A 27550-nucleotide genomic window follows, 5' to 3' on the forward strand; every position below is an offset into this window, starting at 1 on the left:
AGTGACACAATCTCTGTCCTACCTTACTAGCTACAACGAATGCTACTCTCGTTATTGCATTTTCTGCTGCTTTTGATATTACCCTATACTCCTCTGATCATAAATCCTAGTCTCCTTTCCATTTCGCTTCACTGACCGCTACTACATCTAGACTGAGCCTCAGCATTTCCCTTTTCAGATTTTCTAGTTTCCCTACCACGCTCTAGCTTCTGACATTCCGCGACCCGACTCGTAATTACCCTTTCGTTGGTTGTTCAGTCTTTTTCTGTTGGTCACCTCCCGCTTGGCAGTCCCCTCCCGGAGATCCGAACTGGAGATCAATCCGGAATCTTTTGGCAATGGAGAGATTATCATGACACTTTTTCAATTAAAGGCCACGTGTCTTGTGGATACACGTTATGTGTCTTCGATTCATTGGTTTCCATTGCCTTCTGATTCCTCATGTCGTTCATCTTCGCTGATTCTTCCGCCTTTTAGGGCCACTTTCCCACCGCAAGGACAAAGAGTGTGCCTTGAACCGCTGTCCGCTCCTCCGTTTTCTTTGACAAGGCCTTTGCAGAATGAGGGTAACTTCTTATGCAGCAAGTCTTCGGCCGCAATTGCTGATTATTTGTCTTCTAAATTTAAGCAGAAAGGGGAGGGGGATTCGAACAAAGGACGGAGGACGTTTTGCTTAGTAATCAAAGAACATACCCCTAGTCCAATGATAATCACATTAGTGAGTGATCGTCTAAAACAGTCTATTTGCTTCCACACTGTTATCGTGGATAATTCTAGCCAGAGACATTACAAAGTAGTTTACTAACTCCTGAGAAATTGAAGTTCAGTGGATGGCAAGTACTGTTCACAGTCAGAAACGCTACGCGCCGATTACACACAGAGCAGCACTTGCTACTACTGACAACACTTCATTAGAACGGCAACTCCACATTGCTTCACGGACGCTGCGTACGCTTATTTGAACACTATTATGAATACTACACTACTGGCCATTAAAATTGCTACACCAAGAAGAAATGCAGATGATAAACGGGTATTCATTGGACAAATATATTATACTAGAACTGACATGTGATTAAATTATCACACAATTTCGGTGCATAGATCCTGAGAAATCAGTACCCAGAACAACCACCTCTGGCAATAATAACGGCCTTGATACGCCTGGGCATTGAGTCAAACAGAGCTTGGATGGCGTGTACAGGTACAGCTGCCCGTGCAGCTTCAACCGATACCACAGTTCATCAAGAGTAGTGACTGGCGTATTGTGACGAGCCAGTTGCTCGGCCACCATTGACCAGACGTTTTCAGTTGGTGAGAGATCTGGAGAATGTGCTGGCCACGGCAGCAGTCGAACATTTTCTGTATTCAGAAAGGCCCTACTGGACCTGCAACATGCGGTCGTGCGTTATCCTGCTGAAATGTAGGGTTTCGCAGGGATCGAATGAAGGGTAGAGCCACGGGTCGTAACACATCTGAAACATAACGTCCACTGTTCAAAGTGCCGTCAATGTGAACAAGAGCTGACTGAGACGTGTAACCAATGACACCCCATACCATCACGCCGGGTGAGAGGCCAGTATGGCGATGACGAATACACGCTTCCAATGTGCGTTCACCGCAATGTCGCCAAACACGGATGCGACCATCATGATGCTGTAAACAGAATCTGGATTCATCCGAAAAAATGACGTTTCACCATTCGCGCACCCGGGTTCGTCGTTGAGTACATCATCGCAAGCGCTCTTGTCTGTGATGCAGCGTCAAGGGTAACAGCAGCCACGGTCTCAGAGCTGATAGACCATGCTGCCGCATACGTCGTCCAGCTGTTCGTGCAGACGGTTGTTGTCTTGCAAATGTCCCCATCTGTTGACTGAGCGATCGAGACGTGACTGCACGATCCGTTACAGCCATGCGGATAAGATGCCTGTCATCTCGACTGCTAGTGATACGAGGCCGTTGGGATCCAGCACGGCGTTCCGTATTACCCACCTGAACCCACCGATTGCATATTCTGCTAACAATCATTGGATCTCGACCAAGGCGAGCAGCAATGTCGCGATACCATAAACCGCAATCGCAATAGGCTACAATCCGACTTTTATCAAAGTCGGAAACGTGATGGTACGCATTTCTCCTAATTACACGAGGCATCACAACAACATTTCACCAGGCAACGCCGGTCAACTGTTGTTTGTGTATTAGAAATCGGTTGGAAACGTTCCTGATGTCGGTACGTTGTAGGTGTCGCTACCGGCGCCAACCTTGTGTGAATGTTCTGAAAAGCTAATCATTTGCATATCACATCATTTTCTTCCTGTAGGTTAAATTTCGCGTCTGTAGCACGTCATCTTCGTGGTGTAGCAATTTTAATGGCCAGTAGTCTAATTTTATAAGACCTTTTTAAATATTAATTAATCAAGTCTTAATTTGAGGCAGAACTAAATTGATGTATATATGAAGCGACGAATGAAAATTTGTACCAAGGCCGGAATTCTAACCCAGGTCTTCTGCTCACTAGGTGGACGGACTAACCACTACGCCACGCTGGCAACCGAGCCAGGTGGCGCAGTGGTTAGACACTGGACTCGCATTCGGGAGGACGACGGTTCAATCCCGCGTCCGGCCATCCTGATTTAGGTTTTCCGTGATTTCCCTAAATCGCTCCAGGCAAATGCCGGGATGGTTCCTTTCAAAGGGCACGGCCGACTTCCTTCCCCGTCCTTCCCTAATCCGATGAGACCGATGACCTCGCTGTCTGGTCTCCTTCCCCGAAACAACCAACCAACCAACCAACCAACCACGCTGGCAGTGGCTTCACACAACTACAAGGTCTACTCTAGTACGCCTCCCTGTTCAAACTGTAATAACTTTCGAGTCACTGCATATTAATTAAAACCAAAGGCTTATTTGATTAGGAAATTTAGCAATTTAAATCAGTATTCCAGGAAAGTTTATTGGTGTAGCTGAACGCCAAAGGACCCTGACGAAAAACCCATCAGGGATCAAAACGTCGATCGTGTAGAAAAAACGTGATGCCTGACATCCTAAAACATTTTACCTCCAAGACAACGACTGCGAAAGCCTACAGACTTACATTTGATTATCAAGTTGTTCTGTAAAAAAAAAATTCGTTAGCAAAACTATACAATGTAGGCAACAGCTGAGTATAAATTACTTCCTGGCAGATTAAAACTGTGTGTCGGATCGAGTCTCGAACTCGGAACCTGCAGGATAGCTTCTGTGAAGTTTGGAAGGTAGGAGACGAGACACTGGCGGAATTAAAGCTGTGGGGAAGGGGTGATGTTTGCGTCGTGTTTGGATAGCTCAGATGGTAGAGCACTTGTCCGCGAAAGGCAAAGTTCCCAAGTTCGACTCTCGTTCCGGCACACAGTTTTAATCTGCCAGGAAGTTTCGTAACAGCGCACATTCCGCTGCAGAGTGAAAATTTCATTCCTATAAATTACTGTCTAAACAAAATCATGTATGATTCAACTGAGTCCGTCGTGATTTAAGTTAAATCTTTCTTCATCATTTTTTGTGAATTTCGTCCACACAGTCATTGCAAAGAATTGTCTACAGTACATACGGTCATATACAGGGCTTCCCATGAGGAAGGGGCAATATTCAGCCACATACAGGAAAGATGATTCGAAGCAAAAGAGTCCATCAAATATGACCGAAGATGATTGAGCCAGTTCCTAATAAGGGGCTACCAATCAATATGGGATTTAGGTAAATTTGCTGAATCCATCGTTTGAGGTATCGCACCAATGATTTTCCATGATATTCACTAGATAATCAAGTGTCAAGATGAACTGACACATGGCCATAACATAACCCTTGACATATCACCAGGCGATCCCCCAAAAAGCAGTCTTGTACCAGCCAACCACTATTTTAGCGCATTGGCTAGGACAATGGGCATCCTAGTCGTCCACGGCTGTTACTCGTCAAATGCAGCGGGAGTAATCTTCTGTTTGGCTATTTGTGACAAAAAGTGAACGCCTGAGCAGTCGTTTGACGTGTCTAGTGAAGCGGTGGTATGGGTTCATTAGCATCCAAAGCTCAATAATTTTATCTTGGAACTCTTCCATTTGGTCCGTGTTTGCAAAGAAAAAACAACAATAAAAGAAATTGAGTCAGTCTTGATGCAAAACAGCTTGTTATTCGTTTACTACTGGCCATTAAAATTGCTACACCGCGAAGATGACGTGATACAGACGTGAAATTTAACCGTCAGGAAGAAGATGCTGTGATATGCAAATGATTAGCTTTTCGGAGCATTCACACAAGGTTGGCGCCGGTGGCGACACTTACAACGTGCTGACATGTGGAAAGTTTCCAACCGATTTCTCATACACAAACAGCAGTTGACCGGCGTTGCCTGGTGAAACGTTGTTGTGATGCCTCGTGTAAGGAGGGGAAATGCGTACCATCACGTTTCCGACTTTGATAAAGGTCGGATTGTAACCTATCGCGATTGCGGTTTATCGTATCGCGACATTGCTGCTCGCGTTGGTCGAGATCCAATAACTGTTAGCAGAATATGGAATCGGTGGGTTCAGGAGGGTAATACGAAATGCCGTGCTGGATCCCAACGGCCTCGTATCACTAGCAGTCGAGATGACAGGCATCTTATCCGCATGGCTGTAACGGATCGTGCAGCCACGTCTCGATCCATGAGCCAACAGATGGGGACGTTTGCAAGACAACAACCATCTGCACGAACAGTTCGACGTCGTTTGCAGCAGCATGGACTATCAGCTCGGCGACCATGGCTGTGCTTACCCTTGACGCTGCATCACAGACAGGAGCGCTTGCGATGATGTACTCAATGACGGACCTGGGTGCACGAATGGCGAAACGTCATTTTTTCGGATGAATCCAGGTTCTGTTTACATCCGTGTTTGGCGACATTGCGGTGAACGCACATTAGAAGCGTGTATGCGTCATCGCCATACTGGCGTATCACCCGGCGTGATGGTATGAGGTGTCATTGTTTACACGTCTCAGTCACCTCTTGTTCGCATTGACGGAACTTTGAACAGTGGACGTTATATTTCAGATGTGTTAAGACCCGTGGCTCTACCCTTCATTCGATCCCTGCGAAATCCTACATTTCGGCAGGATAATGCACGGCCGCATATTGCAGGTCCTGTGTGGGCCTTTCTGGACAGAGAAAATGTTCGACTACTGCCCTGGCCAGCACATTCTCCAGATCTCTCACCAATTGAAAATCTGTGGTCAATAGTGGCCGAGCAACTGGCTCGTCACAATACGCCAGTCACTACTCTTGATGAACTGTGGTATCGTGTTGTAGCTGCATGGGCAGCTGTATCTGTACACGCCATCCAAGCTCTGACTCAATGCCCAGGCGTATCAAGGCCGTTATTACGGCCAGAGGTGGTTGTTCTGAGTACCGATTTCCCAGAATCTCTGCACCGAAATTGCGTGAAAATGTAATGACATGTCAGTATATATTTGTCCAGCGTTTATCATCTGCATTTCTTCTTGGTGTAGCAATTTTAATGGCCACTCTTGTAGTTTTGGTGACAAATATCACCATCATCAGTGAGTATTTTAATCTTATTTACTGTATGTTACAGCATGTTTTTGAGAATTATTGTTGCTGCCTGCGGCATATTTTCTGTGCCCTTTTTTTCTGTTGCCGTTTTTAGACAACGAACATCATGTCATCTGCAAGTGCGTTGGCTGGTATGTAGCTGATTCTATACACATAAAAACAAAAGAATATTCTTGATCATAAACAAAGTGCGTAAGTTTTATTTTTCTGTGTATAGAATCAGCTACAAACCATCCAGAGAATTTGCATATGACATGTTGTTCGCTGAGTAAAAACGGCATCAGAAAAAAAGCGCACAGAAAATATGCCGCAAACTTCGACAATAATTCTCAAAAACATGTTGTATCATACAGTAAATAAGATTTAAAAAACCACTGATGATGGTGATATTTCTCGCCGAAACTAGTTTGGGAGAATAAAGAAATGAACGAATAACAAGGTGTTTTGCATCAAGGCGGACTCAATTTCTGACATTGTTGTTTATCCAAAGCTCGTTGCCGCCACACTGAGGTCTCTTTCGCAAAGAGCATGGTGATTATCCAGAAGACTGTCGTAAACTATCTAATCCCTACTTCTTCTCCAGGGGAGTGAAATGCGCAGAAGAGATAATGCAAAAGCATCATCAACAGTTTCCCGTCCAATGTAATGAGAGGATTTTTAGCGACTCTGATACCTTCCTCCGACTGGGAACGCAAGGTAACTGCTAGGGCAGTCGCCTCAAGTGTTACACCACGCATGCGGATCTTTAGTATTCGAGTTCCCTTCTGGGATACGACGTCATTACTCGTAAAACTGTAGCTTCACAATCCCCATTCGCACATCCGACGGTAACGAGCATTTCAGGTAATATGTGTGACAGAGTGAACGCGCATGCGTCCTCGGAAGTTACTCGTCAAGCGCAGTGAGAGATTTCGATGAGTAGTGACTTATTTATGGGAGCAATGGTCAAGAACTCTTAGGAAGTTGGGTGTAACGGCTGAAATCTAGTTATCCCGAGGGAACCTAGACTCGGCAATGGTCAGAGCTGGCTCACCACGTTCTGCAGCCTTCCACGGGCTGCAATTCGACGCGGGGGCTCAATGTACTGATATCGCCGATGAGTATCATCCATGCAATGACGCAGTGTGATTGGCTGAGGCGGAGCGATCTCCACATGGTCCCCTTTGGGCACTAGCTGCTGGCTCTAGCTTGTCAGTGGCTGACTGGACTACTCGAAAGTGAAGATCTGTCGTCTTACTGCCTTTTTTGCATGCGCTAATGTTAATAGGCATGGGCAGACCTCGCGAAAGTAAGGTGGCTCCAGTGGAGAAACGCGTTCTCCTCCTGAGAGCTGGGCGATCCACTGCTTGCTCCTAAGGGGTGGCCGCTTCATTAGTTATTCGCGTGCCGACATACGCACTTCGCGCATTGATTCTCTTTGCTATCTATTTACCACAGAGCAATAGACATGAGTCACAGCGCACTGTACGTACGGCGACAGTTCTTCATAATCAGGCATGTGTGACTATACGCAGAGCCATTAAATTTATGTCTGAAGAGACAAATGAAGCAATAGGAGGAAGGTAGGAGACGAGGTACTGGCAGAAGTAAAGCTGTGAGGACGGGGCGTGAGTCGCGCTTGGGTAGCTCAGTTGGTAGAGCACTTGCCCGCGAAGTGCAAAGGTCCCGAGTTCGAGTCTCGGTCCAGCACACAGTTTTAATCTGCCAGGAAGTTTCAAATGAAGCAATAATCTCATTAAAAGTGTGCTCGAAAGGGGATGCAGGAAGTGCTAAACTTTTCTCCCACAAAGTAAATAGAGTAAAGGCGAAAAGAAAAGCATTACTACAACTACTTCTCAAAGCTAGATATGGGAAAAGGAGAAAAAATCGTATATCTGAGTAATACTTATGAACAGATTATCAGTGGACTGACAATTTCCACGTCACACGTTCTTTATTTATCTTTAACAGTACCTAGAAAGCTACTTGAAATGAAATAGCCCCGGTTGTAAAATATTTTTTATTTAGAGGAAATGACGCGTTACTGCCTTTTGGGGCATCATCATATTGACGTAAAAATTAATCTGGAAAACCAACATTCGTCAATTAATGCAAATGCTAGTTTTCCACATTAATTTTTAAATCAATCTGATGATGGCCAAAAGGGCGAAACATGTCATTTCCTGTAACTAAAAAAGATTTTTGCAACCGAGACTGTTTCATTTCAAGACATTCATAACCGGCTGCTATACCAGGCGCCCAGCACGAAGTCAAACCATTTTTTCTTAGTATGCCACATTGTCTGCAACTCCGTATATACACTGATGGGAAAAAATCTCAAAACAAAAAAAGTCACTGTAGAGTAATGAAATTTTCGAAATAAATTGGTGTAGGTAACGTATTAAAATGATTAGCATTGCAAGATCGCAGTTTAATGTAAGTGCGAATGAGCCATTGCAAATGTGAAATTCTGGTACATTAGTAACAGGTGTAGTCGACAGAATGTTGAATGCAAGCATCCAAACGTGCATGCATTGTGTTGTACAGGTGCCGAATGTCAGCTTGTGGGATGAAGTTCCATGCCTGCTGCACTCGGACGCTCAGTACAAGGACTGTTAATGTTGGCTGTGGATGACACTGGAGTTGGCGTTCGATAATGTCCTATACGTGCTCGATTGGAGACGAATGTGGTGATCGAGCAGACCAAGGCAACAAGTCGACACTCTAGAGCATGCTGTGTTACGATAGCAGTACGTGGGCGAGCGTTATCCTGTTGAAAAACAACCCCGAAATGCTGTCGATGTATGGCAGCATAACAGGTCGAATCATCAGGCTGACATACAAATTTGCAGTCAGGGTGCGTGAGATAACCACGCGTTTGCTCATCCTGTTATACGAAATCGCACTCCAGAGTGTAACTCCAGATGTATGTCTAGTGCGTCGAGCTGGTTGTATACAGATCCTCAACTGACGTCCTTCTAACTAACACACGGCCATCCCTGGCACAGAGGCAGAATCAGCTTTCATCAGGAAACACGCCCTGCCCTCCAATGAGCTCTCGCTTGACACAAATGAAGTCGCAGATGGCGGTGGTCTGGGGTCAGTGGAATGCACGCTACAGGGCATCTGGCTCTGAGCTGTCCTTGAAGCAATTTGTAAGAGTTCTTTGTTTTAGTGTGATGTCAACTGCTGCTCGGATTGCTGTTGCAGAAGCAGTGCAATGCGTCGGGGCCATACGCTGAACACGGTGGCCTTCCCTCTCGGTAGTGCCATATGATCGTCCAGAGACCGCTTTTCTTGCGACAGCAGAATCTCGCGACCACAACTGCCAGAAATCATGTACAGTCGCTACATTCCTACCAAGATTTTCCGCTTATTGCTGAAGCGACATCCAGCTTCTCGTAGCCGTATTACACGACCTCGTTCAAACTCAGTGAAGTGCTGATAATGGCTCCTTCGTCGTTTTAAAGGCAATCTTGAGGAACATGAACTCATCACATCCAGTCTCAAAGGTAACTAACGCTCATGACCGTTAAAGCAATCCCTGATTTGCTTCCTCGTATTTGCGCTACTATCACCACTCTTATGCGGCTGGCGCCAAATTTGAATAGATATCTTCCAGATGTAGAAGCACACCTACCAACTTTCTTTTTGTCGCACAATTCCCTGGTGTTATGATTCTTTTAGTCAGTGTATTTAATGATGTGTGCAGTGCTTCGATATGAACTAGAAAGTGTGACAGTGTCTTCGCCTGTGAACCTTTGCAGTCACCTCCTTCGAATACTGCCAGGAGGCGCGCGCGCTGTCCAACACACTTACTGAACGGCATTCCTGATGAGCTCGCTTTCAATCGTTCCCACCGATAACAGCTGAACGGCCGTCGAAGGTACTGTCAGTGAAGTGGCACAAGGATGCTGAGAGAATTTGCTGAAGTTGAATTTGACTTTGACAATGTGTGGTTCTCTGTTCTACCAACTTACATGCCTCAGAAGCATGTCAGTCAGATTTGGTGGAAGAAAGCGTTGGAACTTTGTGTGCGATTTGTGTCTGTGGAATTCACAGGCAGAGTGAGCCGTAGTCATCGGCGCTTGTTCGACTTATTTGGGGAGCAGTTTTGTGTGTAGATTGTACGAACATTATTTGGAGATATTCACTGTATCATAGGGTACTTTAAAGTTTGTAGTACAATGCGTGTGTGTGTGTTTGGTAACAGAAAGTGATTTTATTCATGGGCAGTACAAACGCTGCCGTTTCTCATGGCCGCTTTTCGCGGCCAGTGCAAAATTAAAGCTTACCCCAGAATTAATAAATACTGAACCACATCGTCACTGAAGAGCCAGTAGGGGTACTTTAAGTGGAAAAGATGGACTAACACCAGTATGAAGACGCGCCTTCGATATCCGCATTAGTTCTTAAGTTATTGTAAGTTAAATGTTATATATTTCCTGAACCGTAAAAGCGAAGATGGCCGGTGTGGCCGTGCGGTTCTAGGCGCTTCAGTCTGGAACCGCGCGACCGCTACGGTGGCAGGTTCGAATCCTGCCTCGGGCATGGATGTGTGTGATGTCCTTAGGTTAGTTAGGTTTAAGTAGTTCTAAGTTCTAGGGGACTGATGACCTCAGAAGTTAAGTGGCATAGTGCTCAGAGCCATTTGAACCACGTTTTTGTAAAAGCGAATATCTCGGCAACTTACAAAGCGACTGCAACAAACTCGTAGAGCTGTTTCAGACTGTGGGAGTCGATTTACTGAAATTATTCACATATTTAAATGACAGGCCGAAAAGTGCATTTCGCCCACTTAAAAACAGCTTTTCTTACGAAATAAATTGAGAAACTTTAAAAAAGTAGCGGCAGTGCTGTAAACTTTAGATATATAGGAAATTACTTAAAGTATAATATAATCTGTTTGTAAATATTTACACTTATAAATCCGAAAATGGAGGAAAACTATAAAAATTATTTTTTATAAATAAACTATAATGAAAACTGATAACAGCATTATATTCCTTGGGAAATTTCCGTGTAATTGGATGTATCATATGTGTGTAAAAGGTTACAATTAAGATTTTAGCAGGTTTCATGTTCAGTGGATTAACTGATTTCATTGGTGCTTGACCGAGGTTTCCTGGGTGAACCGTGGCAATACGGAGGGGAGTCTATGTTCTGACGCCGTTGGAGGCGGTCAGGCTGTGTTAGTTTGAGTTTCGAGAAAGTTTTATCTGATGAACGGTGAAATAGCCGCTAGTTCACGTGTGTAAGTTATTCAGAGTTGCCACTTTCGGACATACAAATTTTTCGGTGTCTGATGGATTTGTTATTTTTAGGGGTTGCGTATGATAAAAGCCGCACTTAGACGCTTTCAGTGTGTAACCATATTGGACTTTATATTTCGAGATATTATGGAACTTAAATGGTTTCCTAGAGATGATTCACGCAATTAATCATGGTTTATTCAATCGCCTTCATGATCTTAAGAAACTAGGTCAAGCTATGAAATTAATTTGTTGTGAACTGTGACTTTCGATTTTCTTATGTTCTTGTTGCAAATAAACTCGAATGTGTGAAAATTTAGAAAATACTTGAGTACATTCGTCATTTTTGCACAGAATATCCCGCCTAAATACTTTTGTGGGACATTGGGTAATTTGCGACGAATGTGAGTTGGCGTCCTGGAACCACTCTGTAGCAATTCTGAACGTGTGGAGTGTCGCACTGTCCTGCTGGAATTGCCCAAGTCTGTCGGAATGCACAATGGACATGAATGGATGCAGGTGATCAGAAAGGATGCTTACGTACTGATAGACGTATCAGGGGTCCCATATCACTTCAACTGCACCCGCCCCACACCATTACAGAGCCTCCACCAGCTTCAACAGTACCCTGCTAACTTGCAGGGTTTATGGATTCATGAGGTTGTCTCCATACCCCATACGTCCATTCGCTAGTCCATTCGCTTTGAAACGAGACTCGTCCGACCAGGCAAGATGTTTCCAGTCATCAACAGTTCAATGTCGGTGTTGACGGACCCAGGAGAGGTGTAAAGCTTTGAGTCGTGCAGTCATCAAGGATACATGAGTGGGCCTCCGACACCGAAAGCCCATTACAATTATGTTTCGTTGAATAGTTCGTACGCTGACACTTGTCGATGACCCAATATTGAAATTTGCAGAAATTTGCGGAAGGGTTGCACTTCTGTCACGTTGAATGATTCTCTTCAGTCGTCGTTGGTCCAGTTCTGGCAGGATATTTTTCTGGCCACACCGATGTCGGAGATTTGATGTTTTACCGTATTCTTGATATTCACAGTACACTCGTGAGATGGCCGTACGGGAAAAATCCCCATTTCATCTGTATCTCGGAGATACTGTGTCCATCGCTCGTGTGCTGACTATAACACCACGTTCAGACTCACTTAAATCTTGATAACCTGCCATTGTAGCAGCAGTAACTCATTTAACAACTGCACCAGACACTTACTGTCTTATACAGGCGTTGCCGACCGAGCGACGCATTCTGCCTGTTAACATATCTCTGTATTTGAATACGCATGCCTATACCAGTTTCTTTGGCGCTTCAGTGTATGAGAGATTAATGTTCATCGGATGGACGTAAATGTTATATGACACATTGTTTTTATAGTTGCTCATTCTGGTATCTGGCGTAGGTATTACCTGATGAGTTAACTAAATGTTTACTGATGATTGATTCATCATTGTGGAACTTTCGTTAACTGAAACGTTTTTCTGCCTGTTCTAGTAGCACCTGAATACATTTTGTACTTTGTTGGATTTATTTTGAGACAGTGAGACAGTGAGGTCAAGCTCTATGTAATGACATAATTCCGAATCTCTAATACTGCTCAAATCTGAAACACTAAATGTTAATTGCTGATTTTCCTGGACTGCATTCATCTCAGTTGTCAAATACGACGTATAAAAACAAAGATAATAACAGTGTGCGGGACTTCTTGTATAAAGTCAGTTTATCTTTTCTGAATGAAATGCTACGTTTTTTTGTGCCCTGATACCTTACCACTCCTAGCTCCTCACTTGCAAGCATTTCCTTGTCTCTACTCGGAAGTGTTATAATGCAGTCTCAGCGCACTATATGTGCTTATATGCAATATCATTAAATTCATGTCGGATGATGAAAATGAAGGAACAATCTCATTACAAAGTGTGCTTGCAGCTATTGCAGGATCTGCTAGTTTTTCCATTGCTGTAATAAAAATGAAGCAGGGGACGGAAAAACAGTTACAACTGTTTCTAAAAGCTTCACTACTTCAGCATATACCTTAAGAAAGGAGAAAAAGGTTGTGTGTTGGTAAATGGATTATCACTGGATTGTCGCATTATTTTCAAGTGACGTGTTCTTTATCTTACATTTTCAGTATCAGTAAGCAACGTTGTCTACTATGCTATATTTATTTACACCACTTTTGTTTCATGAGGATTTCTTCTGGCAGTACGTTGTTGGAACTGTTTCGGTTTGCTTAATCCTCTGTTCATTTTACTTTCTTTTTCGGCACTCCAATGTGTAATTGTTACCTTGGAACGTCTGTTTTTGTCTAATAATTGCTCGTACTGATATAATCTATTAACACGATCATTTACAGACTCGCTGACTATTGGTTAAAAGTTACGAGAAATAAGCGTTTGTGCGCTGGCCGCAACTGTCAGACTGCACCTTCCGCACCTTGCGGTGGGCGTTCACAGGCGGACGCACACCACTGTCGTTGTCCCCTCCGTTGCCACGCCACCTGGGCAGGTACCGGCACTCTTGTACTAAACAGAGAGCTAGGACTAACATCTGGACAATGGGGCGCCATCAATATGTTCATGCTAACAAATTACTGAAACTGGGTCTGCTTTATAGTACATGCAACCCAGCTTCTTATCATTCTGTTATTTAATCCATTGTGGTCGTCTCAGACAATACATGAGACCCTGGATCTGAGGCACTGGACAAAGTGACGGCAATAATGTGAGTATAGTAGCGGACAAACCCGGCATTGCTCGGGTGTTCATTTTGCCAACTTTCTGTTAGAAACGAAAACAAAAAGAACTGGATTCGCAGTGTAACATCGAAGAAATTTCATATCCATGTATTCGTGATAAGACCTTTGCAATTATGAAACAGTCATACAAAGAAATACCATAATGTTCAAATCATTAAGTACAATATCCAAATTAAGAAAGATAGTATGTAATAGACAAATTCTCTTTAATGTTTATTTAACTTAGAACTTTATTGTCAACTATACCTCTATTTATATATCGAGAGAACTGGGCGCAGCTCCTTTGCGTATCTGCAAAGGGATTTTCTAAACGTTTACAAAATCGTCTTTATGGCAACGCCTCTTCATAGCTGTGTAGACAGCTATCGTTTTCACCTATAGCCATTTACGCTTCGTAGTTTATAGTTGTCAAAATGTGTTGTCAGGTGTGAGGTTTCTATGAAATTGCCTCGATTGTAGGAGTGTCTTAGTACTAAAGAATAAGAGTTAAAACTTCATGCATGATTCGGAATTTCTTCACGTATAACACCGTTTATGACGTGCTATCTCTTGAGCTATTACAGGTGGGTGGTTCTTATCCTCACAGCATTTTTTGGACGACAGTAAGGGACTGTTGTGTACCAAGTTTGGTTCAAATTGGTGAAGTAGTTTAGGAGGAGACGTGATGCGCACACGCGCGCGCGCGTACACACACACACACACACACACACACACACAAGCGCCAAAGAAACTTGTATAGGCATGCGTATTCAAACACAGAGATATGTAAACAGGCATAATACGGCGCTAGGGTCGGCAACGCCTATATAAGACAAGTGTCTGCCGCAGTCGTTAGATCAGTTACTGCTGCTACAATGGCAGGTTATCAAGATTTAAGTGAGTCTGAACGTGGTGTCACAGTTGGTGTTTTCCCGTAGGACCATTTCACGAGTGTTCCGTGAATATCAGGAATCCGGTAAAACATGAAATCTCCGACATCGCTACAGCCGGAAAAAGATTCTGCAAGAACGGGACCAACGGCGACTGAAAAGAATCATTCAGCGTGACAGAAGTGCAACCCTTCCGCAAATTGCTGCAGATTTCAATGCAGGGCCATCAACAAGTGTCAGCGAGCGAACCATTCAACGAAACATCATCTATACGGCCTTTCGGAGCCGAAGGCCCACTCTTGTACCCTTGATGGCTCCAAGACACAAAGCTTTACACCTCGCGTGGGCTCGTCAACACCGGCATTGGACTGTTGATGACTGTAAACATGTTGTCTGTTTAGACGAGTCTCGTTTCAAATTGTATCGACCAGATGGACGTGTACAGGTACGGAGACAATCTCATGAATCAATGGACTCTGCATTTCAGTAGGGGACTGTTCAAGCCGGCGGAGGCTCTGTAATCGTGTGGGGCGTGTGCGTTGGAGTGATATGGGACCCCTGATACGTCTAGATACGACTCTGACCTGTGACACGTACGCAAGCATCCTGTCTCATCATCTGCATCCATTCATGTCAATTGCGCATTCCGACAGACTTGGTCAATTCGAGCAAGACAATGCGACAATGGTTCAAATGGCTCTGAGCACTATGGGACTCAACTTCTGAGGTCATTAGTCCCCTAGAACTTAGAACTAGTTAAACCTAACTAACCTAAGGACATCACACACATCCATGCCCGAGGCAGGATGCGAACCTGCGACCGTAGCGGTCGCGCGGTTCGAGACTGAAGCGCCTAGAACCGCACGGCCACTTCGGCCGGCAAAATGCGACACCTCACACGTCCAGAACTGCTACAGAGTGGCTCCAGGAAAACTCTTCTGAGTTTAAACACTTCCGTTTGCCACCAAACTCCCCGGACATGAATTTTAATGAGCATATGTGGGATACCTTGCAACGTGCTGTTCAGAAAAGATCTCCACCCCTTCGTACTCTTACGGATTTATGGACAGCCCTGCAGGATTCGTGGTGTCAGTTCCTTCCTGCTTCAGACGTTAGTCGAGTGCATGCCACGTCGTGTTGGCGGCACTTCTGCGTGCTCGCGGGGGTCCTACACGATATAAGGGAGTTGTGCCAGTTTCTTTGGCTCTTCAGTGTATGAGACGTATGGATTCATGGACACTATGGATTTGAGAAATTACAGACAGGGTCCCGAATTGTGTTACAGAAAGTAAAACCATACAGATCTCAATATCTCCTTAAAATAGGCTGGATACGTCAGTTTAAAGGCCGAACAGAGGCAATGGCATATCACCTTCAACACGAACGTGCTTAGTAGAAAACTATAGTGCTCAAAGTAGCCTTAGGCTTACAGTCACCTTTACCTAAGGCGAGCAACCGCTTCGTTGGCCGTGAGCTGCTGTGTACGGGCGGCAAATCGGAGCTAGCGAAGCGGCTGGCCTTGGTTGCGGTTCGGACTGCTGGCGGTAACTCTCTCTCAGTAGAGACGGCGAGTCGAATGATAATTGGTGCAGTAGCGATTTTCTACGTCTGTTTGAAAGGGTATGTATTTACTGATTGGAATACGGAGACACCGTTCATACTGATAGTTTTATCGTGAACGGGAATGTTTAGGAAACCATACAAACTGCGATTGTAAAACAAATTGAAAACATTAGGCGCCTGGAGAGAAATAAGTGAGCTGTTAGAAAATAATACGCACGATGTGAAGAAAAGCGGAATCTTTATGGATATTTAATAACTTTTCTTTCATAATGCGGGGACACAGTCATAATACATTTCTCTAAAGTCAGTACCGCCATTAGACTGTTGTTTATTTACAGTGTTAAATTTACACTTACACGATCATGATTTCGGCTTCAAAGTGCCATTATCAAGCGTTTTAAGTGTTATAAACTGCTTGGGATGGTGTACACAGTAATGAAACAAAGCAGTAGGCTCTGCCAGATATATCGACTCTTAGACAATGTGTCTAATACCGTATTTTAATACGACAGTATGCCATCCCAAACAATTTTTAACACTTAAAACACTTGATAATGGCACTTTGAAGTCGAAATTACGATTGTGTAAGTGTAAATGTAACACTGTAAATAAACAACAGTCTAATGGTGGTGTTGTTGTTATTGTGGTCTTCAGTCCTCAGACTGCTTTGATGCACCTCTACATGCTACTCTATCCTGTGCAAGCTTCTTCATCTCCCAGTACCTACTGCAACCTACATCCTTCTGAATCTGCTTAGTGTATCCATCTCATGGTCTCCCTCTACGACTTTTACCCTCCACGCTGCCCTCTAATGCTAAATTTGTGATCCCTTGATGCCTCAGAGCATGTCCTGCCAACCGGTCCCTTCTTCTTGTCAAATTGTGCCACAAACTACTATTCTCCCCAATTCTATTCAATACCTCCTCATTAGTTATGTGATCTACCCATCTAATCTAATGGCGGTACTGACTTTAAAGGGCTATATGGGCATCTTTTTACTGCATGTACAGCACTCCTAAAAGAGAGGTCTTATTTGGAATTTTTAAGGCCTACACAATTCAATAACAATTCTAAATCTGTAGCTCTAATTCGAAAAAATTATGAAATAGCCCATATCCTAATTCGGCTTTAGGGACAGACAGTTTTTTCCAACCGCACAGCTACGTGCTTTTTTAAAAGCGAGGTCATTCTCATGCGTCGTGTCTTGTATTTGTTTTTCAGACGATCAGCTTCTTCCAGTAGAGTAACAGCTGCACGTGCGACGACTGCTAAATCCTCTCCGCTCTTAACATCGGCCGGCGGATCTTATCAAAAAGCTACTTTATAACAATGACCAAATGGGAGCAACTTCGACAAATTATCAGTCAGCTGCAGTTCCACGTGGCCGAATCCCTTGGTACGAACCCCTTGGTTTGGTAAGTACACTCTAGCCATTAAAATTGCTACACCAAGAAGAAATGCAGATGATAAACGAGTATTCATTGGACAAATATACAGGGTGATTCAAAAAGAATACCACAACTTTAAAAATGTGTATTTAATGAAAGAAACATAATATAACCTTCTGTTATACATCATTACAAAGAGTATTTAAAAAGGTTTTTTTTTACTCAAAAACAAGTTCAGAGATGTTCAATATGGCCCCCTCCAGACACACGAGCAATATCAACCCGATACTCCAACTCGTTCCACACTCTCTGTAGCATATCAGGCGTAACAGTTTGGATAGCTGCTGTTATTTCTCGTTTCAAATCATCAATGGTGGCTGGGAGAGGTGGCCGAAACACCATATCCTTAACATACCCCCATAAGAAAAAATCGCAGGGGGTAAGATCAGGGCTTCTTGGAGGCCAGTGATGAAGTGCTCTGTCACGGGCTGCCTGGCAGCCGATCCATCGCCTCTGGTAGTTGACGTTCAGGTTTCATAACTAACCTTTTTCGTAGGACTCTCCATACAGTTGACTGTGGAATTTGCAGCTCTCTGCTAGCTCTGCGAGTCGATTTTCCTGGGCTGCGAACAAATGCTTGCTGGATGCGTGCTACATTTTCATCACTCGTTCTCGGCCGTCCAGAACTTTTCCCTTTGCACAAACACCCATTCTCTGTAAACTGTTTATACCAACGTTTAATACACCACCTATCAGGAGGTTTAACACCATACTTCGTTCGAAATGCATGCTGAACAACTGTCGTCGATTCACTTCTGCCGTACTCAATAACACAAAAAGCTTTCCGTTGAGCGGTCGCCATCTTAGCATCAACTGACGCTGACGCCTAGTCAACAGCGCCTCAAGCGAACAAATGTCCAACTAAATGAAACTTTATAGCTCCCTTAATTCACCGACAGATAGTTCTTAGCTCTGCCTTTTGTCGTTGCAGAGTTTTAAATTCCTAAAGTTGTGGTATTCTTTTTGAATCACCCTGTATTATACTAGAACTGACATGTGATTACATTTTCACGCAATTTGGGTGCATAGGTCCTGAGAAATCAGTACCTGGGCATTGAGTCAAACAGAGCTTGGATGGCATGTACAGGTACAGCTGCCCATGCAGCTTCAACACGATACCACAGTTCACCAAGAGTAATGACTGGCTTATTGTGACGAGCCAGTTGCTCAGCCACTATTGACCACACGTTTTCAATTGGTGAGAGATCTGGAGAATGTGCTGGCCAGGGCAGGAGTCGAACATTTTCTGTATCCAGAAAGGCCCGTACAGGACCTGCAACATGCGGTCGTGTATAATCCTGCTGAAATGCAGGGTTTCGCAGGGATCGAATGAAGTGTAGAGCCACGGGTCGTAACACATCTGAAATGTAACGTCCACTGTTCAGAGTGCCGTCAATGCGAGCAAGAGGTGACCGAGAGGTGCAGCCAATGGCACCCCATACCATCACGCCGGATGATACGCCAGAATGGCGATGACGAATACACGCTTCCAATGTGCATTCACCGCGATATCACCAAAGACGGATGCGACCATCATGATGCTGTAAACAGAATCTGCAGACATCCAAAAAAATGACGTTTTGCTATTCGTGCACCCAGTTTCGTCGTTGAGTACACCATCGCAGGCGCTCGTGTCTGTGATGCAGCGTCAAGGGTAACCGCAGCCATGGTCTCCGAGCTGATAGTCCATGCTGCTGCAAACGTCGTCCAACTGTTCGTGCAGATGGTTGTTGTCTTGCAAACGTCCCCATCTGTTGACTAAGTGATCGAGACCGTGGCTGCACGATCCGTTACAGCCATGGGGATAAGATGCCTGACATCTCGACTGCTAGTGATACGAGGCCGTTGGGATCCAGCACGGCGTTCCGTATTACGCTCCTGAATCCACTGATTCCATATTCTGCTAACAGTCATTGGTCATTGGATCTCGACCAACGCGAGCAGCAATGTCGTGATACGATAAACCGCAATCGCGATAGGCCACAATCCGACCTTTATCAAAGTCGGAAACGTGATGGTACGCATTTCTCCTCCTTACACGAGGCATCACAACAACGTTTCACGAGGCGACGCGGATCAACTGCTGTTTGTGTATGAGAAATCGGTTGGAAACTTTCCTCATGTCAGCACGTTGTAGGTGTCGCCACCGGCACCAACCTTGTGTGAATGCTCTGATAAGCTAATCATTTGCATATCACAGCATCTTCTTCCTGTCGGTTAAATTTCGCGTCTGTAGCACGTCATCTTCGTGGTGTAGCGATTTTAATGGGCAGTAGTGTATGATAGCCTGAACGCCAATGCGTTGGTGCCCAACGTTCGGCTAAATCCATTGGCTGTCTTACGTTTGCCCACAGTGTATGTGCTTTTAATGGAATACAAAAATGAAGAGGAGCGTCGGCAGCGGTGCCGCCGTCTGTACTCACGTCCTGTTGCGGTACTTTGCGTCGTCGTAGAGCAGGTGGTGCGACGGCGATGGCGGCGTGGCGGCCACCTCTGCCACTCGCAGCGCCTCCTCCACCAGCTGCTGCAGCTTCTGCTCCAGCTGCTCCACCGCCTCCGTCTGCAGCTGCTGCGCTTCCCAGAACACAAACACAAGCAAAGGCTTACTCTCTCAGCTACAAAACTACGACAAACTAAACTGTACTAAGTACCAATATAGGCTTTATAGTAGGAATGAGAGACGAGAAGGATTAATGAAGCTCTGCATAGCTTTCAGCTAGTAATAGTACACCACTCCTCATTAAAATTGTTACACCACGAAGCTGACATGCTACAGACGCGAAATTGAACCGATAGGAAGAAGATGCTGTGATATACAAATGATTAGCTTTTCAGAGCATTCACATAAGTTTGGCGCCGGTGGCGATACCTACAACGTGCTGACATGAAGGAAGTTTCCAACCGATTTCTCATACACAAACAGCAGTTGATCGGCGTTGCCTCGTGAAACGTTATTGTGATGCTTCGTGTAAGGAAAAATGCGTACCATCACGTTTCCGACTTTGATAAAGGTCGGATTGTAGCCTATCGCGATTGCGGTCTATCATATCGTGACATTGCTGCTCACCTTGGTTGAGATCCAATGACTGTTAGCAGAATATGGAATCGGTGGGTTCAAAAGGGTAATGCGGAACGCCGTGCCGGATCCCAAAGGCCTCGTATCAGTAGCAGTCGAGATGACAGGCATCTTATCCGCATTGCTGTAACGGATCGTGCAGCCACGTCACGATCCCTGAGTCAGCAGATTGGGGACATTTGCAAGACAACAACGAACAGTTCGACGACGTTTGCAGCAGCATGGACTATCAGCTCGGAGACCACCGCTGCGATTACCCTTGACGCTGCATCACAGATACGAGCGCCTGCGGTGGTGTACTCAACGACTGACCTGGGTGCACGAATGTCAAAGCGTCATTTTTTCGGATGAATCCAGGTTCTGTTTAGAGCATCATGATGTTCGCATCCGTGTTTGGCGACATCGCGGTGAACGCATATTGCAAGCGTGTATTCGTCATCGCTGTACTGGCGTATCACCCGGCGTGGTGGTATGGGGTGCCACTGGTTACACCTCTCGGTCATCTCTTGTTCGCATTGACGGCACTTTGAACAGTGGACGCTACATTTCAGATGTGTTACGACCCGTGGCTCTACCCTTCATTCGATCCCTGCGAAACCCTACATTTCAGCAGGATAATTCACGACCGAATGTTGCAGGTCCTGTACGGGCCTTTCTGGATACAGAAAATGTTCGATTGCTGCCCTGGCCAGCACATTCTCCAGATCTCTCACCAATTGAAAACGTCTGGTCAATGGTGGCCGAGCAACTGGCTCGTCACAATACCCCAGTCACTACTCTTGATGAACTGTGGTATCGTGTTGAAGCTGCATGGTCAGCTGTACCTGTACACGTCATTCAAGCTCTGTTTGACTCAATGCCCACGCGTATCAAGGCCGTTACTACGGTCAGAGGTGGTTGTTCTGGGTACTGATTTCTCAGGATGTATGCACCCAAATTGCGTGAAAATGTAATCACATGCCAGTTCCAGTGTACTATATTTGTCCAATGAACACCCGTTTATCATCTGCATTTTTTCTTGGTGTAGCAATTTTAATGGCCAGTAGTGCAAATACACTGTTCGAAATTCGCAGGAGATTGAGGCATACTTGGAAAAGGTCTGGAGTGCAGCGAAAAGTGGTTTAAAGAAATTTAATAACACAGCAGATATTAGGAAGATGGCTGGTATAAAAATTGAAGAGGCGGCCACTCTGCTGTGCCCTGAAGTCTCCAGCATACAAGATTAGACCCGAGTCCAGACACGTCACAAAATTAAGAAAGCTTCACCACACTCAACTGAAATACAAGGCAGATCATCAGCTAAATTTGCTACTGCCTGCTTATCTCAGTACGAAATGCACTCAGTTAAAATGTGGCGCACAGTAATTTGCTTGTCACAGGTCCAATTCGGATACGGGCCAAGGCCTCACTAGAGCGAATGGTTGTATTCCTGTCTTACACCATTTTTAATCCGAGCACTTCGTTTTTATTCTTCCCTTCTTATTGTTTCTTCTTGGTTACGGTACATTTTGTATATTACGTTTCTCTATAGCATACTCTCTTTTCCTCAGAATATTAGGAAGATGGCTGGTATAAAAATTGAAGAGGCGGCCACTCTGCTGTGCCCTGAAGTCTCCAGCATACAAGATTAGACCCGAGTCCAAACACGTCACAAAATTAAGAAAGCTTCACCACACTCAACTGAAATACAAGGCAGATCATCAGCTAAATTTGCTACTGCCTGCTTATCTCAGTACGAAATGCACTCAGTTAAAATGTGGCGCACAGTAATTTGCTTGTCACAGGTCCAATTCGGATACGGGCCAAGGCCTCACTAGAGCGAATGGTTGTATTCCTGTCTTACACCATTTTTAATCGGAGCACTTCGTTTTTATTCTTCCCTTCTTATTGTTTCTTCTTGGTTACGGTACATTTTGTATATTACGTTTCTCTATAGCATACTCTCTTTTCCTCAGAATATTAGGAAGATGGCTGGTATAAAAATTGAAGAGGCGGCCACTCTGCTGTGCCCTGAAGTCTCCAGCATACAAGATTAGACCCGAGTCCAGACACGTCACAAAATTAAGAAAGCTTCACCACACTCAACTGAAATACAAGGCAGATCATCAGCTAAATTTGCTACTGCCTGCTTATCTCAGTACGAAATGCACTCAGTTAAAATGTGGCGCACAGTAATTTGCTTGTCACAGGTCCAATTCGGATACGGGCCAAGGCCTCACTAGAGCGAATGGTTGTATTCCTGTCTTACACCATTTTTAATCCGAGCACTTCGTTTTTATTCTTCCCTTCTTATTGTTTCTTCTTGGTTACGGTACATTTTGTATATTACGTTTCTCTATAGCATACTCTCTTTTCCTCAGAATATCAAACGTCTTGCACCATTTTACATTGTCGGGCGCTTTTTCAAGGCCGACGAATTCAGTGAAGGTGTCTTTATTTTCCTTTTCCAAGGTCGACAAATATGAATATATCTTTTATTTTCCTTAAATACCTGCCGAGCGCGGCAGTCGCCCGGTCTCAGGCGCCTTGCCACGGTTCATGCGGCTATCCCCGTCGGAGGTTTGAATCTTCCCTCGGACATGGGTGTGTGTGTTGTCCTTAACATAAGTTACTTTAAGTTAGATTAAGTAGTGTGTAAGCCTAGGGATCGATGACCTCAGCAGTTTGGTCCCATAGGAACTTACCACCACGTTAAATACTGGGTTCAAAATATCTAGGTCCTCCGTCCTTAAAAGAACCGTTGTTGAAGTCACAAGCCATACTGATCTATTGTGATACTGTCTGGAAGACAATGTATATATTTTACTTGTATTTCTAAAGCGATGTGTGGTTGCCATATAATTATTAAAAATTTTCCTGTATCTTGCTTCCGTTATCAGTCGCAAGTCAGAACTACCTCTGTGTTGCGCTTAACTTTCCGAAAGCCAAACTTATCGTTACTTAAGACAGCCTCAATTTTCATATCCATTGTTCTGTATACTATCCTTTTCAGCAGTTTGGACTTAGTGCCGTTAAGCTGATTGTGAGGTAGTTCTGAAACTTTTCAGCCGTTTGTATCTTCGCAATTTCGTGGATGATCTCTTTTCGAAAATCTTATGGTGCGTCTCCGGGTTCATAGAACCTACACATCATCTTTAATAGTTGTTTGGTTGTCGCTTTCCCAAATAATTGCAGAAATTCCGAACGAATGTTATCTATTCTTCCTGCCTTATTTGATCGCAAATCTTCCAAACTCTGACACTAATGCTGGATCCCCTATGTTTCCATATCGACTGTCATTCTTTCCTCAATGGGATCATAAGAAAAGTCCTCTCCCTTCGAAGAGGCCTTCTGTGTATACTTTTCACCTATCAGCTCTTTCCTCTGCGCCTTACTAGAATTCCTATTACACTCCTAATTTTGACACCCTGCCTTTTAATTTCACTGAAGATTGTTTTCAGTTTCCTTATGCTGAATCAGCCCTTCGGACGATCATTGCTTTTTCGGTTTCTTAACATTTTTGCTGCGGCCGTTTCACCTTAGCTTTCCCGCACTTCCTGTTTGTTTCGTTCCTAGGTGACTGATATTCCTTTATTCCTGAATTTCCCTGAACATTTTTGTACTTTCTTCTTTCGTCGAATTTAAATATTTCTTCTGTTGTCAACTCTTCGCATTAACACTAAGAGGCGACGTGAGCTAGGAGTAGTAAGGAGTCTGAACGCAATATGTGGATTTGACGGAGGGCCTACATCTCCACCTAGACCTGCATGCATGCACAGCAAGCTACCGCACGCTGCGTAGCGGAGAGATCAATCATTTCCTTTCCTGTTCACTCGCAAGTAGTGCGAGACGGAAACGACTGTCTGTAAGTCTTCGTATGAGCCATAACTTCTCCTGTCTTCATGAATCTTACGCAAAACGTATGTTGGTGGCAGCAGAATCGTTTTGCAGTCGTTTTCAGTTGCCGGTTCTCTAAATTTTCTCAATACTGTTTCTCGAAAAGAATGTCGCCTTCCCTCAGGGATTCGCATGTGGGTTCCCGAAGTATCTCCGTAACACTTACGTTTTGTTCGAACCTGCTGGTGACAAATTTAGCAGCCGGCCTCCGAATTGCTTCGATGCCTTCCTTCAATCCGAACTGCTTCGAGCAGTACTCTAGCTCGCATCAGCGTCCTATATACGGTCTCTTTTACAGATGAATCACACTTTCCCAAAATCCTCCCAATAAAATGATCTCGACCATTCGCCCCCCCCCCCCCCCCCCAACCAAATTCTCACGTACTCGTTCCATTTCATATAGCTTTGCAACTTTACGTCCAGATATTTAAACGATGGAACTGTGTCGAGCAGGCCACTACTAACGATGTGTCCAAACGTTACGGGTTTGTTTTTCCTACTCATCAGCAATAACTTACATTTTTCCACATCTGTCAACCACCACACCAATTACAAATTTTGTCCAAGTCATCCTATACCCTCTTACAGTCACTAAACCTCGGCACCGTCCCGTACACCAGTCATAAGCAAACAACCTCAAATTGCTGCCCACCCTGTCCGTCTGATCATTTATGTATATAGAAAATAATAGCAGTCTTATCACACTTCCTTGGGTCACTCCTGTAGATACCCTTGTCTCTGATGAACACTCATGGTTGACGACGACATACTGGGTTCTATTACTTAAGAAGTCTCCTAGCCACTCACATATCTGGGAACCTATTCCATATGCTCGTATCCTCGTTAGCAATCTGCAGTGGGACACCGTGTCAAATGGTATTCGAAAATCTAGGAAAGTGGAATCTGTCTGCTGCCCTTCATCCAAAGTTCGCTGTAAAACTAACACTAAACTCCGCCCCAACAAGCCATGAAGACCCAACGGTACCGACCGGCCGCCGTGTCATGCTCAGCCCACAGGCGTCACTGGATGCGGATATGGAGGGGCATGTGGTCAGCACACCGCTCTCCCGGCAGTATGTCAGTCTGTCAGACCCAAGCCGATACTTCTCAATCAAGAAGCTCCTCGGTTTGCCTCACGAGGGCTGAGTGCACCCCGCTTGCCAACAGCACTCGGCGGACTGGATGGTCACCCACCCAAGTTCTAGCCCATCCCAACAGAACTTAACTTCGGCGATCCGACGATAACCGTTGTTACCACTGCGGCAAGGCCGTTGGCAGATAATCACGTGAGAAAAGGGTACTCTCAGTTTCGCACGAGCGATGTGTCCTAAGACCGTGATGATTCGTGGACAAGGTTCTTGGTCCCAAGAAAATTTATTATATTCGAAGTCAGAATCCGTCCAAGGAGTCTGCAGCAAACCTATCTTAGGGACATTGGTCTGCAATTTTTTGGGTGCGATATTTTGCCCTTCTTATACGTAGGAGGGGATGCACCTGTGGTCTACGGCTAGAGTCTTTGATTAGTAATCAAAACGTCCACAGTCCCGGTTTCCAAACTCACCACCGCTTAATATTTTATTAATAATCAGCATTGGGGACCTAAGACTTCTGGCGTAAGAAGTCACCCTCATTCTGCTAACGCCCTTGTCGAAGAGGGCGGAGGAGCGGACAGAGGTTCAGGGCACTGTCTTTCCCTTAGGGTGGGAAACTGCCCCTAAAGTCGGAAGAGTCAGCAATGATCAACGGCATGATGATGCAGAAGGCAATGGAAACCATTGCATTAAAGACACATAACGTGTATCCACAGAATGTGGCCTATAAGTGAAAAAATGTCATCATGATCTCTCCATTGGCAAAAGATTCCGGAATAGTACCCCATTCGGATCTCCAGGAGGGGACTGCAAAGGGGTAGGTGACTATGAGAAAAAGACTGAATAACCAACGAAAGGGTAACATTCTACGAGTCGGGGCGTGGAATGTCATAAGCTTGAATGTGGTAGGGAAGCCAGAAAATCTGAGAAGAGAAATGGTTCAAATGGCTCTGAGCACTATGGGACTTAACTTCCGAGGTCATCAGTCCCCTAGAACTTAGAACTACTTAAACCTAACTAACCTAAGGATATCACACACATTCAGCCCGAGGCAGGATCCGAACCTGCGACCGTAGCAGTCCCGCGGTTCCAAACTGAAGCGCCTAGAACCGCACGGTCACCGCGACCGGCCTCAGTGATAGGGTTGTTCTTATCAGAATCTACAGGCAAACCAACAACGACAACGATAGTTCAGGTATACATGCTGACGTCGCAAGCTGAAGATGAAGAGGTAGAGGAAGTGTATGAGGATATTGAAAGGGTAATACAGTACGTAAAGGGAGATGAAAATCTAGTAGTTATGGGGGACTGGAATGCAGTGGTAGGGAGGGAATAGAAGAAAGGGTTACAGGGGAATATGGGCTTAGGACAAGGAATGAGAGAGGAGAAAGACTAATTGGCTTCTATAATAAATTTCGGAATGTAACAGAGAATACTCTGTTCAAGAATCAGACGTGAAGGGGGTGTATTTGGAGAAAGCCGGGAGATACGGGAAGATTTCGGTTAGATTACATCGTGGTCAGACAGAAATTCCGAAACCAGATAGTGGATTGAATGGCGGACGCAGGAGCAGATATAGACTGAGATCACAATGTGGTAGTAGTAAAGAGTAGGCTGAAGTTTAAGAGATTAATCAGGAAGAATCAACATGCAGAGAAGCGGGATACAGAAGTACTAAGGAATGACGAGATACGCTTGAGGTTCTCTAAGGCTTTAGAGACTGCAATGAAGAATAGCTCTGAAAGCAGTACAGTTGAAGAGGAATTGACATCTCTAAAAAGGGCAGTCACAGAAGTTGGAAGGAAAAACGTAAGTACAAAGAAGGTAATGGCGAAGAAGCCGTGAGTAACACAAGAAAAACGTCATTTCATCGATGGAAGAAGAAAGTACAAAAATGTTCAGGAAAATTCGGGAATACTGTAATACAAGTCGCCGAGGAATGAAATAAATAGGAAGTGGAGGGAAGGAAGACGAAATGGCTGCAGGATAAATATGAAGACATCGAAAAAGAAATGGTTGTCGAAAGGACAGAGTTAGCATACAG

General features: G+C 44.6%; 1 protein-coding gene across 3 annotated transcripts in view; it reads right to left on the bottom strand.

Annotated features, from left to right (window-relative positions):
* Positions 1-27550, bottom strand: part of LOC126235977 (sterol O-acyltransferase 2-like) — a 263506-nt gene that overhangs the window by 197390 nt on the left and 38566 nt on the right. For all 3 annotated transcript variants that reach the window (XM_049944956.1, XM_049944955.1, XM_049944954.1), the window contains exon 3: positions 19887-20032. In XM_049944956.1, the coding sequence (XP_049800913.1) occupies positions 19887-20032 (146 nt within the window). The remainder of the gene's footprint in view (positions 1-19886; positions 20033-27550) is intronic.

The sequence above is a fragment of the Schistocerca nitens genome, chromosome 2, assembly GCF_023898315.1.
Source record: "Schistocerca nitens isolate TAMUIC-IGC-003100 chromosome 2, iqSchNite1.1, whole genome shotgun sequence".
Lineage (NCBI taxonomy): Eukaryota > Metazoa > Arthropoda > Insecta > Orthoptera > Acrididae > Schistocerca > Schistocerca nitens.